General features: G+C 37.8%; 1 protein-coding gene across 3 annotated transcripts in view; it reads right to left on the bottom strand.

Moving 5' to 3' along the window:
- GRM1 (glutamate metabotropic receptor 1) overlaps positions 1–13407 on the bottom strand; it is a 187987-nt gene that overhangs the window by 42086 nt on the left and 132494 nt on the right. For all 3 annotated transcript variants that reach the window (XM_063390332.1, XM_063390334.1, XM_063390333.1), the window contains exon 4: positions 1405–1651. In XM_063390332.1, coding sequence (XP_063246402.1) covers positions 1405–1651 — 247 coding nt within the window. The remainder of the gene's footprint in view (positions 1–1404; positions 1652–13407) is intronic.

The following is a 13407-nucleotide window of genomic DNA, read 5'->3' as shown; positions in this document are numbered from 1 at the left end:
CTAAACATCAAACAAAATAGCTAACAGAAAATGCAGGATATGCAAAGATGAAGTAATGCTTTATGGACACAGTGTGCAAAAAGCATAAAGCTACACTAAACAGTAATTTCTCTGTATTATCTAAATTATATGTGCAAAGACTTCATTTATGCATTTGTGTCAGTAAATATGTGTTCAAACATACAGGAATTGCTTGCTTCTACGTTCAAAGCCTAACCTAACTGATCTGTATCTTTGACTAAAATAATTCTGAAGTCAATGCTCAAAAAGACTTTACTAATTAAATGTAACAAACTGTTTCAATATGATAATAGAAAAAACCATAACAATATAGAAAATGGTAAAACATTGGCCAGTTTTACTAATAAAACCTAGCAAGAGTTGCTTTAAGACCACTGTGTCTTATGAATACTCTTTGGAGGCATGAAAAGACATGAAAACTCTTGTTTGCTCCTGAGCCCTCCCTTTGTGTGGTTTTGGCACTCAGATGCACTTATGCAATAAGCCCAAAGATGGAGTGAGAGAGCCTTTTATAACACTTTAACAACTCAGCAGGAAAACAAACTTCAGTGAAGCAATCCCTGGGTAGGTTTCAATTAATAATGGATTTTGTACTTCAGCAGCTGAATTAAATGTATTTCTTAAAAAGAAAACAAACAAACAAAGAACTCCATGAGTTAAAATAGAACCCACAAAACTAAATGAAAGATCTCTGTCAGTGTGCTCCCATAAGCAAAATAAAGGTGACATCCAAGTCCACAAAGATGCTGCCTTACCCACTGCTTGGGTCATCCTGTGTCTGCTGTAGAGGCTAAACGATAGCAGCTGCCACAGCTGGGACCAGACCCCAGAAAGTGAAACAGAAACTTCTACCAAAACCCCTCTATTATTTGTCCTGATCTACACAGACCTATCTTTAAATTCTGGAACTGACCTAATTCTATTTGGAGTGAAACAAATTAAGGATATCATAAAGGAGCTTACCAATCAGCACTAAATAGTCTCTGTCAGGGTTTCAGCAGAGCTCCAGTTGGGAAGGGATCTGCTTTACAGCCCTCTATTCAAAACCCCATCAGGTAAATGCTTCATTAAATTCCAGTCATTTGTATTAGGCTTTATACATACTAAAAACCTGGTGCTGAGACCCAATTGTGACTTGCATACCAGAAGTCTGTGAGTTACAAGGTTTTCCATTTCCTGCAGCACTAGAAATTGAGAGACTCTACTGTAGTTCCTGTCCCAATATAAGATACCATGTGTTACCAGTGTTATTTCTGGCTGTTAGAAAGACTGGTCCATACTTTACATTTCAGAGTAAAAGCCAAAGAAATGTACATCACCAAAGAGAGTAACATTCCCACTTCCCACCCTCTGGTTTAATTAGTTGAGATGAAACTTCTTTACCTTCCAGGGGCATCTCCCTTTTCATCAAACCAAACTTCTTCTCCAGAAACACCAATGAATGAGGATTTGAGGAGGAACTCCAAGAGCTTGCTGCCATCAATTGGCTTCATAGCATCACACAGTCCAACGTGTCCGGGGCAAAGGGAATGATGCATATTTTGTAGCCCATAAGCCATAGCATATATTGCATTGATGACAAATCCCATTTTACTGTCCTGAACATAATTTTCTTCTAAGCTCTCATTGCCTACAACAGTAAGAAAAAAAGTGTAATTATAGAGAAAGACAAAATGACATGAAAATATGAAAAAGTCATGACATAAAAAAAGGGATTTCTTCTTTTTCTTATGAAACTTTAGAGGCATAAACAAGGTGCCAGTCAGGGATTTAATAAAAATTATTAAATAAAACACCTGCCCACCACCACCTACACCTGCCCACCACCACCTCAGAAGTCTTGAGTTCCTTAAAAGTGAAATGTTTCATGAGAAAGCACCTGTTTAATCAGGTTGTCATCTTTCATTTGTCATTTTTTGAATTTTTCTTTGTCATTCCACAGTGTTATTTATTTTAGCAAAGATTAATCAGAAGATAGCTTTCCACTGGAACAATTTTTGTAAGTGATTTCCTTGAAAATTTGACTTTTTGTTACATTTGAAGTTTTTTTTTTAATCTCATGTTTTTGAAAGTCAAGCTAGCAGTGTCCCTTTCAATGTTAATAACTAAACAACATAAATCAGCATCATTTCTTGAGTTATCAGAAACACCCATTTTAGTTAAATGTGGTAGTAGATATGCCAGCATGGTTTTGCTACAGAAAAACTCAGTGTTTGTGACACTGAGTTTTTGTGTAACTGCAGCCTGAGCAGACATGGAAGAAGTCTTCTTCCTCTGATCAGAAACTTGGCAGCAGAGGTTTTCTCCACACATAGGTTTTCCCTCTGATCTGCAGCTGGGCTGACGCTGTCAGAGGGTGCTGGTTTTCAGCTGCACTTCACTCCTGGGACCTGGGCTGCTCCCTGCTTGCCTTCTGCCAGCTGAATGCTGCAGAGCACTGCCAGCACCCACCTCAAGGCACTGCAGACCTGTGCTGCAGAGACAGCTGCAAGTAAGAAACCTCCTTGTTTTGTTTCTTTCCCCTTGAGTCATTCAATCACAATATGCTCCAAACTGCAAGTTGCTTTTATCTGCAGGCCTCCCACGTTACTCGATGTTTAACAGGCAGTTGCAATCCAGTCTCTGTTATTTTGTCTCAGTAACACCTTGTGTACACCGGGGAAGTAGGATGTGTGAGAGACAAGGTGTTAACTGCCACTTCTCGAATCCAGGTTGGAGAAGATATTTATCATTTTAATATGATGAAAGGAGGTAAATATCTGCAAGTTCACCAAAACTGTCAAGTTAAAAAGTTGCTCCTTACCCTAATGTAGCTATGATATGGCTTTCAAATCAAACCGTGAAGACTGTCCTTACATTTATCATTGGAAAAGGCTCTGATATGTCAGGTCTTCTGAGTTTGTTTGCCCTAAAACTCAAAAATTTCAGCTGGGAATTCATTAGGACAGCAGAGATCCCAAATCCAAGGATGTCTGTCTTACTTGCCCTGAGTTGCATTGCAGCTGAGCAAGAAAACTTTGCCTCAGTAACTATTTTCCAGATGAGCTTAATGTAGCAAACAGATGTGATGGTGAATTAAAAAAGTTGTGTGAATATAGCATAATCTGACTGAATGAGTTCATGTGCTCCTCACTACCGTACGTTCACCACCAGCACCACCAAGCAAGCAGCAGCTTGAAGGAAAGCAGAAAGAAATTCTTTCCAGAGGCAATGTATCTGCCACTTTGTTTGTGAGAGAAGGTTCACAGCTCCCATTCAAACTGCATGAAACAAACACCATTCAGATTCATGTTGAGAAACACAGAAAGAATAAAAACCTTGTATGCAAGGTGACAGAACATTCACCCAGGGATGCAGAGAGCATGCCAGTGCATGTGCACCCTCATTTATGAACAGCATAACCCAGACATCCATATGCCTCCATATGCTAATATACAGTCTCAATAAAGCATCTGTTGTTGTGTTTTATAAGCTGATTAGTCCCCTAGGAATAGCACACTGTGAATTTATCACTGATTCTGCTTTCCTGTAGCTAGAAAAAGAAATTGTTCTCAGTCCCTAAGTGAATGAGAGACAGAAAGAACCTGGGCTTGACACAGCAGTCCTCTTTGTGAAGCTTCTAAGCAGCAGGTTGTGGAAGAGATCACAAAAACCACATAACACACAGCACTCACTATCTAGCCTTTTATACAGGAAAATTTACCTCAGATCTTCCTCAATTTTTTAATTATTTAAAAAAAAAGAGCATGAACATCAGTAATGTTTGCAAGAGATACGGAAAGCATCCTTGTGTTTCCTGAGGAAAGCCTTCATGTGCGTGATGGAGGTAGAAAACCTATAGTAACAGGACTTGCCAATGTTTAAAAAGTTGCCATTTCCCTTAAGTATGTATTCACTCACCAAAATCCAACACGTTTTGGATTATAATATTTCAATATAATATGCATACTTCCAAAGAGAATAAATATTTGATGAAGGATTTGCTTTTGACTATTTTGGAATGAACACCTAAATTAAGGTTGCAAGCATATAATCCCACACTGCAGAGGTGACTGCCTTAATGTCACCTATAGAAATAATTGTGTTGTAGTAGGAAAGCAACATGTGATTTGTCTGAACGAATCGTCTCCAGATCAGTAATATAAAACTCCTTATATGTAAATAAGATATTTTCCAGTAAATCCAGAATAAGTCTAGTTTTCCCTAAACTTAACTTCCTAGAGTCAAAATCCACTTTATTTCATTTTCATAACTTTAAGTTATCAATATACTTATGCATTTGAATTTGTAAAATTCACTTAAGACAATCAGTAAGAAATGTGTGGGTTTTTAAAACAAAAGAAATCATGTAATTGTGTTCAGCTAGAGACAAAACAATGTTAAGTTTTCATAGGGCAAGTTTTTAATAAATGCAAAGGTATTACTATATTTGTCATGAGCCAGCTCTATCAAGTTGCGTTTTTCCTCAGTAAGTCTTTGAAATGTAACAAAGAGCAAAGCAGAACTCTGAACAGTGAAACTTTTCTTTTTTTCTTTGTTTCTTGGCCCTTGGAAGAAAATAGCATTGATTTACAAAGACTAATAGAAAAATATTTTGTTAGGTTTCTTCCTTTTTCTTTTTTAAAGTTTTAGAGACCTTAGCTTTCACCAAGCAAAGGGAAATTCTTAAGTTGTAAATCATGTGAATGCCGGAGTAATTGAAGTCACTCAAATTAGACCATCAATTTTTGGATAACCTTGAAGAATTCAGGTGTCCTAAATATCATACTTACTTAATTTTCTACTGGATGTAATGCAAATATTCCTTCAATAATTTTAATTTCAAAGCTTCTCAGTAGTCTGGGTCAATTTTTTATCACAATTTTTATTTTAGTCTCTGTTTCTGTCTATAAATCTTGGAGAACAAGGGCACATACACACAAACTACCAACCGGAAAGGAAAAGAAGAACAAACAAACAAAACCCAACAAAAAAGCCAAACACCACATCCTGGCTGCACACAACTGAAAAATACCCCCAATAGTGCTAAAAGTGATATTGAAGTACAAGGGGAGGGAAGGTGGGAAGACAGGAACACAGGAAGGCAGGAAGGCAGGCAGGCAGGAAGGAAGGAAGGAAGGAAGGGAAGGAATAGAAAAGCGCCCAAATGTTCATGAAACTCACTGCTAATCTTTTTATTCACTATAATGAACCTCACAACTGACTAATGCTAGCTTCAGCTAAGTCCTTAGAAGGATGTGACTGTGTCCTAGGTTACAATGTAAGTTGTGCCCAAATTCAGGAGCTGTTGGAACCAGGTGGGGCAGTGTTTCCCTTGCCCCCTCCCTCTGGACTATCTCCTGTTAATGGGCCATTAAGACCTTGCACATGACTCACAGGTAACTCCCTCTGGGAGCCATCTCTGTTTAATGGGCAATCAAGGACCCCCTGCATGACCCATAGAATGGTATCAGCCCATTGTGAGATGCTCTGCCCAGGGGGAGGAGCCAAGCATTCCCACCTGGATATAATCTGGGGTTGGGGACAGCACAGGAGGCATTACCCCTTAGATTCCCAGAGGACAAGAGCTACCAGACCTTTCTACAGGATCACTGCTTCAACAAGACCACTTCATCTGGACTGCTACCCCCACCCTAACTAACAGGGTGTCAGGTTGTATTCTGACTCTGTCAGTCGTTTTTTTGTGCTATTGTTTTTATTTTATTTTATTTTATTTTACTTTTTCCTCTCCTATTAAATTGTATTTCTGACTTGGAGTCTCTCACTGGTTTTGTTTTCAAACCAGAACAGGCTGTGAAGCAGCCACAAATTTAGTGTAATGCTTTTGCTGTGAAATCAGTGTGGAGCTAAGAGTGCTCTTGAGAACAGAGCACAAATTTTGCAAATCCCACACGACAAACTGAAATAAAGAAAAAAATATGCTATCAGAATTATGGCAAGACAAGAGTTAACTATAATGTAAAAGTAAAGATAGGAGATGTCTATTGATATTAAATATAAAACTCAGCACCAAGTTTTACTTGTTTGCAGTCCTCAGAAAGGTTAGGGCAGGAGAGGATTTGTGATGGAAATAAATGTAAAAACATTTTGGTTGGGGAATCTGCTGAATACCTAGCCAGTTGGCAAATTTTGAGCAAACACACACATTTGATAAAGAACACAGTCTGTTCATAGATGACTCTTGATTAGCTTAAAAAACCAAAATCTGTTCAGTAAAATTGTTATAAAGGATAATATTTCATCTGGAATAGGCAGACAGATTTATGATTTGCTATGGTCATCTGCTGAATATTTAGGGTGAAATAAAAAGTTGCCAGCTGTCATAAAAACTACCTTCATTTCTGGTGGTCCTGACAGGGGTATGAAGATATTAAAAATTGTATATACTGCTTTCTCAATTTGCTGTGGTCCTTTCCAGGACTGCTGTGCTCCATGGGAAGGCCAAATGAGATTTTAGCTTTGTTGTAAGTTGTAACACGGATGATGGTTGTAATCAATATGAGTGCTAATTTATGCCAAAGGAAAAAAACAAATGGAAGGACAGTTGGGGCAAAATTTCACTGAGAAAATGAAATGAAATAAAATAAATCTCCCATATTTGGGTTGCATATGCCAAGGAATAAAGAGGGCTGCCCCATAAAAATATCAGGTATGAATTGGTAGAGCAGTACGCAGACTCATAGCAAATGTCCATATGTACACATAGGAGAGAAAGTGTAACCAATTCTACATTTCTGTTTTGTTGCCAATTCCTTGAAAATTTTAATTTTTTTATTTTATCTAGAACTACATAATAATTTAGGCTCAGAAAGAATTTTAAGATCACTGAGTCCAAGCTTAACCTGACACTGCCAAGTCCACCACAAAACCTTTAAGTATCTTCTGTGACAGTAGCCAGATCTTGTTCTAGGTGGGTGTTGAGCATTTTATTTTCTCCCTGCATAACCTCATGAAAGCTTTGTCGTCCTTCTGAGTTGGTTGCCCCTTCACTCAAATGCCATAAACTCTCCTTTTTTCCTCTGAGTTCCAGCCAAAGGTCTCTGTTCAGACAGGTAAGTCGTCTTCCCTGGCTTATCTTTCTCCACATGGGAACATTCAATAATGGCTAATCCTCTCACAGCCATGCCAAGCTATGACTGTATGAAATAATTTTTGCAAAGGGTTTCATTTACTTTAACTCATTTGCCATTATTGATTCAGATGTTTTAGAAATATTGCCAGGTCACTCCCTCTTATATTCGATTTGTAACATCTTTTAACATTATCTAGCTTCAAAGATAACAACAAAATTATTTTAAAAACTGCACTTCAAGGCACTGCAAAATGAATAACAGAAGTTATAATGTCTCTAAATGTGGCAAGTACAACAATGGTGTATTTAAAACCTGTGCATCTTTTGGTTTTTTCTCTTCATATCACCTTTTTGATAACAAATACATTCTGTTCATTAATATTTTATGGCTGAAGGAAATCTGCACATCTTAAGAGTGAAAAGTGAACTTTTGTTCATGCTACTGTACTCACCATGTCCATAAACAAGTCACAGACAACAAGTCATTTATTCTACATGAAAACATCCAAAAACCTCTTCCAGCCCACAATCAGGTATACAGTAACAAGAATTCTTGAAGTTTCATTTTCCTACATAACTGCCTGCTTTCCAAGGCATTTCAAGTGTAGCTGACTGCCTATGAGGAAAAGGCCAGGAAATATTATTTGGTGACTACTACAAGCAAATGTGGATCAGGACCACAAGATCCATTTGCCATGGGCTGTCTCAATGACTTTGCTATCTCTATGTACAAGCTAATGTGACCACCAACAATTTGTGGAAAAATTATTGGGGGGAGCATATTTTCCAAGCCAAAAGATGATCGGAAAAATCAAGGCTTTGATTCATTTTCAATTAAAAATCATTTGCAATTTTCATGAGAGAGAATTAATAGGCTGAAAAATTTCTCACAGACCATAATAAAAGTTTCATTCAACCGACAATAAATGAGCCCATCATGGTAAATGATTGTTTCTTTTATGGTTTCTGTTCCTAGAAAAACAGTTACTGTACTGTTTTCAAACAGAGAAGGATATGTGCAATGGTTACAACTTCACTTCTCACTTTGTCTCTATCTTTGCAGCAGGGAGGCAAGTGCAAGAGGCAGCTAAATACAGTGAAAGCGAGTAGAGATCCCTTACAGGGATCCCATACGCGGAGGATAGAGCTATCAAAAGGCACAAGATAAAAAGAGGTAACTCAATTCCCAGTGTACTGATGAACTATTTGTTTGACTGCATGGAGCTTCTCTATTTGTAAGATAAGGCTGAGGAAGGATACACTATTGTTATATAAGAAAAGATCTTTCCTTAACTTCCCCCCAGGGCATCATGTCTCACTCTATGGAAAGCAACACGTTTCTCTCTCTAGAACTGCAATTTTCTTCACCTTTCGGCAAGAGAGAAAGCAAAGCTTTCACAGGAGAAGTTAAAAGGAAGGAATATCTTACAGTATGCGGGTTCTACACCAGATTTTGAACCATACTGATAAACATTCAACATTTTACAGTACTCATGAAGCAATAAATGAAGTTCATGGGGTTTTGGACTTTGTTTTCAGGATGCCATTAAATCAGAAAGGTTTTGCTTCCATTCTTTAAATGGTTTTTATTTCCCCAAGCAAAGAGATTCAATTCATGCAATTGCATTTGATGTATTTTTCCCTGAAAAGCTAGGATACAATTACAGTTACCAGTTGAGATACCCTGCTATTTTCTTGCTGAGCATGGTAAAATCTATGAGACTCTCAGATACTACTGCTTTGTTACATCTGGTGAATGTTGTTTTTTCATTGAGATCAGTGTATTTTTATTCTTGTGAAAAATTACAGAGAAGAGAATAGAAGCACCCATTTGAAAGCTGGGTGTTCAGCAAAAGCTCCTCAAAAATTTGCACTAGAATTCTCTAAGACATTAACAGGATCGTAATCGCAACAACATTTGTATGCAAGGGTTTTTTTTTTCACTAGCATAGTTAGTCAAATCACTGATGATTTTTTTTCTCCTGAAATAAAGTTGATATTGAATTTAAAATGATTTGGGGTTTTAAAATTATTTTTACCAGGATATCTTTTACAGGTGTCAGATCCATGGCTAAAAGAAACCAGAATGTGAATTCAGCCATCAAGGTACAGGTTGTCCCTGATTTCAGATGTCTAACACCTAAACCTTAGAAGATTGGTACCCATTTTATATATATTGTACACCACCAGTATCTTCAGTTTCCTTGCTGCTTTTGTGATTAAGCCATGTTATTCCCCAGTGTTCAGAAGGAAAGGTCTTCCTTTTGTCTCTCCCTGGGTGTCAGAAGGAGTGGAGAACTATTTAATTAAATTTACTTTCTTGGTTCTCCATATCACATTATGTAAGCACATTAGGGCTTTAAGAGCTTAGTGTCAAAGAATCTGGAACAATTTGTGGCATACACAAATACAGCAGTGCCACTGTGCAGCTGAAACATTATGAGGAGAGATGACTGTAGAAGTCGCTGACTCACTCATTAATCAGATGTAGAGGAAGTGTCAGAGTCTCTAAGCACAGGGCAGGAGGAAGGGGACCCAGGAGCACTGCCAGCCCTATGGCAAGTCTGAATTCACAGGTTCAGCTCATCCACCACATGACTTGGGAGCAAAATAGAAGAAACTGATCTAGCTCCTCCTTCATTTCCCAGTCTGCAGACTTTGCTAAACAGATACAAGAGTCTGAAGCTTGCTCTTTCTGCCTCTTCCCACGGACATTCAGTGTCTCACAACTATATGACGCCAGGAAGAGCAACCAGTGACAGTGCACATAACCCATGCTTATACTGAGGGACATGATAAAGATGTGTTCTAATGGGTCTTTGTCCAAGAGAGTAGACAGTCTCCTTTCTGTGACCCAGAGAAGCTAAGCAGGGATGAGAACACTGTCATCTTCCTAGGGCTGGCTGCAACCTCAAGGGAATGCAAAGACTGGGCATGTCAGATGCCACAGGACAATGCAGGGGTGAGCAGACAGAGCATGTCTGGGTGAGATATTACATATTCACAAGCACTTCCAGCTGATGCACGATACTGCAGCCCCTGTCTGCCTTCAGAAGAGGCTGGAGGAAGGCTGGAGGCCTTTGCAGCAATTGCCAGTATGGCTTTGTCAGAACTGCATCACTGGCGTGGAAGGCAAGTGAGGGCAAGATTTGTCTGTGTTGGAGAAAATTTTCCTTTTCCTCTTCTCCATAAATCTGCATTTCCTGCTCTGTCTCTTGTGTTGTTTAGTAGTAAAAGAATGGACTTGAAGGGAGATATAATGCATCTCCTGAGGGCCATGCTAGCAGCACAGCCGTCTACATGCCAGGAGCCCCAGGAGAGTGCTGGCTCTTCCTTCATTAGGCTGCCCCTGGCAAGGTGTAACTCTCCAACACCACAGGTTCTGCCATTGTTTGTTCCCACGCATTTTTATCTCCTATGATGGAGAGCTGAAGAAACTGATCACAGGGTTGAAAAGTTGCAAGTATATAAATCCACAAAAGTATGTCTAGGAAGGGGGAAAGGACCAAGAAACTAGGTAACAAGTAGAGAAATTTCACAAATTCATGTACAGGGGGACATGCTGTTAAATGCAGGTCTGGAGAAATCCACTTAGAGCAGATGGCTTGACAGAAACTCATCAGCCTAATAAAGATTCTGCAGAGGATGACATGGCCTAAAGACCCTGTGGTTCTTCCCATAGGCTAAAATTCCTCATAAGAAATTTTACTTACAAAAAATTATAGAATTTATGGCTCTATGAGGATGGTATGCTGAGATTCCTTCTTCTCTAAACAAGCCTGCAAGCTGCCATTTGAAACCTCTTCTGTACACATCCCTTGCCATGAACTGTTAAAAGCTTGGCAGGACATTTTAACATTTCTTCCCCTTGTTCATAACTTTTAGTGGAACAACCTTGATAAAATAGCTCTGCAGTGAAGACTGGTTTTTAACAAAATAGAAATGGAAGGATCTACAAAGTATAGCCCAACGCAAGGTAAAAACAAAACCAAGACCACTTCAAAGCATAAAAAAAGAGATTCATACCCATAATATATCTGTGTGTACTTCAATGAAATCAGTTTGAGAAGTACAATTCACAGAATGTTCAACAATGAAGCAAGATAACAAAAACCTGCCAAAAATTTAAAGTTTTGAGGTTATTGATTGCCTCGTTTTGGCTATTATCTTAATTCCTGTTCTTTGGAATTAATAGACTGGGAAACAACAGAAGAAAATAACGGCCCCTATTGGAAATAAATCTGTTCCTGTATCTTATACTCCCAAGCAAGTTCCAACAGTTTGCAAGTAAGCATCAGTTCCAATGATTTGAAAAAAAGCATGACTTTGTATTTATGTTTTCAGAGCTGCAGTCATGTGCCAAAGCAGAAGTATTTAAAAATGCCATCATGCAATAAAATTATGAACATTCATTTTTATGCACACTCTAATGAAAATTTCTGGAATTAACTCCATCATAAAGTAAGTAAGCTGTAAAGATACTTCATCTACTTGGAGATCATAAAAATCAATATCGGCCATTCTAGCTTATGGAAGTTCATCCCTGATTAAAATACTGTGATCACATGGAAGGCTCATGGAACTGACAAGGAAATCCCGTGGAAATACAGTGGCTTATTATGGTCAAATACTCAAACATGATACACAAGACTTTAAACTGGAAATCAACAAAACTCTGATAGTGATTCTGAGCTTGGGAATCCATCAAGTCAGAAGAAGTTTAGGCTTAAAAGAAATCTACACTAATTCAGATAATGAGGATATAACATTAAATTACTTATTCATTCTAGAAAAAAACAACATAGAAGGGAATGTTAGGTGATTCCAGCATCTTTTTTTGAAACAGAGCAATTATTATGAGAGCTTGACAAATAATTATTATGATTAATTTGCTTTTCTTGAATGCTGGACTGTGTACAGTCCACCTCCAAAATGATGACAATATGTTCTTTTACTTATTTGAAATTATTATTTACCTTCTGCAGCAATATATTATTCCCCAGCTCCTATTCTAATTAGAAATTAATATTTCATCATATAATCAGGAATAAAATATGCCAGATGATCTTTTTCTTTGATTGAGTGGTTTGTATATGTAATCAACAAGGACTATGATTTCAAGTCCTAATATAGCATTTGAAATCCATCTTATTATTTCATTAACTGACTAAAATTTAATGCCAACAAAGGCATTTGCATGGTCAGGCTCAGCCTTTGCATTTAAATGACATAGGCAGCTGCAAAGTTATTTTAATGCAAGATTCACAAACAGTGAGAATGGAATGGAATGGAATGGAATGGAATGGAATGGAATGGAATGGAATGGAATGGCTTTTGATCTGTCTCAGCCTGTTCAGAGGTCATATTCTCATCTGGCATAATGGGTTTTGTTAGCTTATTATTATTATTATTATTATTATTATTATTATTATTATTATTATTATTGCTATTATTACTACTACTACTACTACTATTACTATTACTATTATTTTCTCTTCTTTTCTTCTGTCCCCTTTCTTGGGAATATGAGAGCAGAGAATTCAATTTGTTACTATTACTGTGTCTCACATAGCTGCCTCTATCAGTTAGAGTTCAACAATAAACTATCTCTGAGCTTTTCTCAGACTCTGCAGGGCCCCACAAGTGTCCATACTCCCAAGGCCTCAGGCATCAATTTAATCCTAGTATTATTTAATGTAGTTATTATCCCTGAGACCTCAGATCTGCCTTTCTCTCTTGCTTTCTTCACAGCCTTCTCCCAGTGTCATGTGGGTCCTGACCAAGATTCTCTAAGAATAGGATTCCACAGAGACCATTTCTTACATGACCTGAACTCCTGGGGAGAAACAATTAAAAAGAAAGAACCCCCAGTCTTCAGTCTTCCCCTCTGGCTCAGGTAGCTATGTAACCTTGCTGCCTTACTCACACACTCAATTAAAGACATATTTAGAACTACTATTCTTAACAGACCAGTTTTTTGGAACAAATCTAGCAGATAATAAGTTGCTGCTACTCTTACATGAGACAGGAATGAACACACTTAAAATCAAATTCATTTACAAATGTAAAGAAATGTGTGCAGACTTTTATGCTATTTGGCTAGTTTTAATCACATTTTCACTCTTAATAAAAAGAAGAAAAGTCAAATCAGATACCCTTGTAGATGTCCCATTGTAACACACAATAGAAAAATGGAAAGTTCAGGAAATAGGACTGATTATAATTCTGGTGTCATGCTTTTCATATGAAGCCTGAGACCTTATCTGAAAGAAAGAGAGGGAACTCAGTAATTGTGCTGCAGCTTTCAGAACATT

This window comes from Prinia subflava, chromosome 2 (assembly GCF_021018805.1).
Source record: "Prinia subflava isolate CZ2003 ecotype Zambia chromosome 2, Cam_Psub_1.2, whole genome shotgun sequence".
Classification (NCBI taxonomy): Eukaryota; Metazoa; Chordata; class Aves; order Passeriformes; family Cisticolidae; genus Prinia; species Prinia subflava.
Note: the sequence above shows the minus strand (reverse complement) of the source record. Positions and strands in the feature narration are given on the sequence as shown.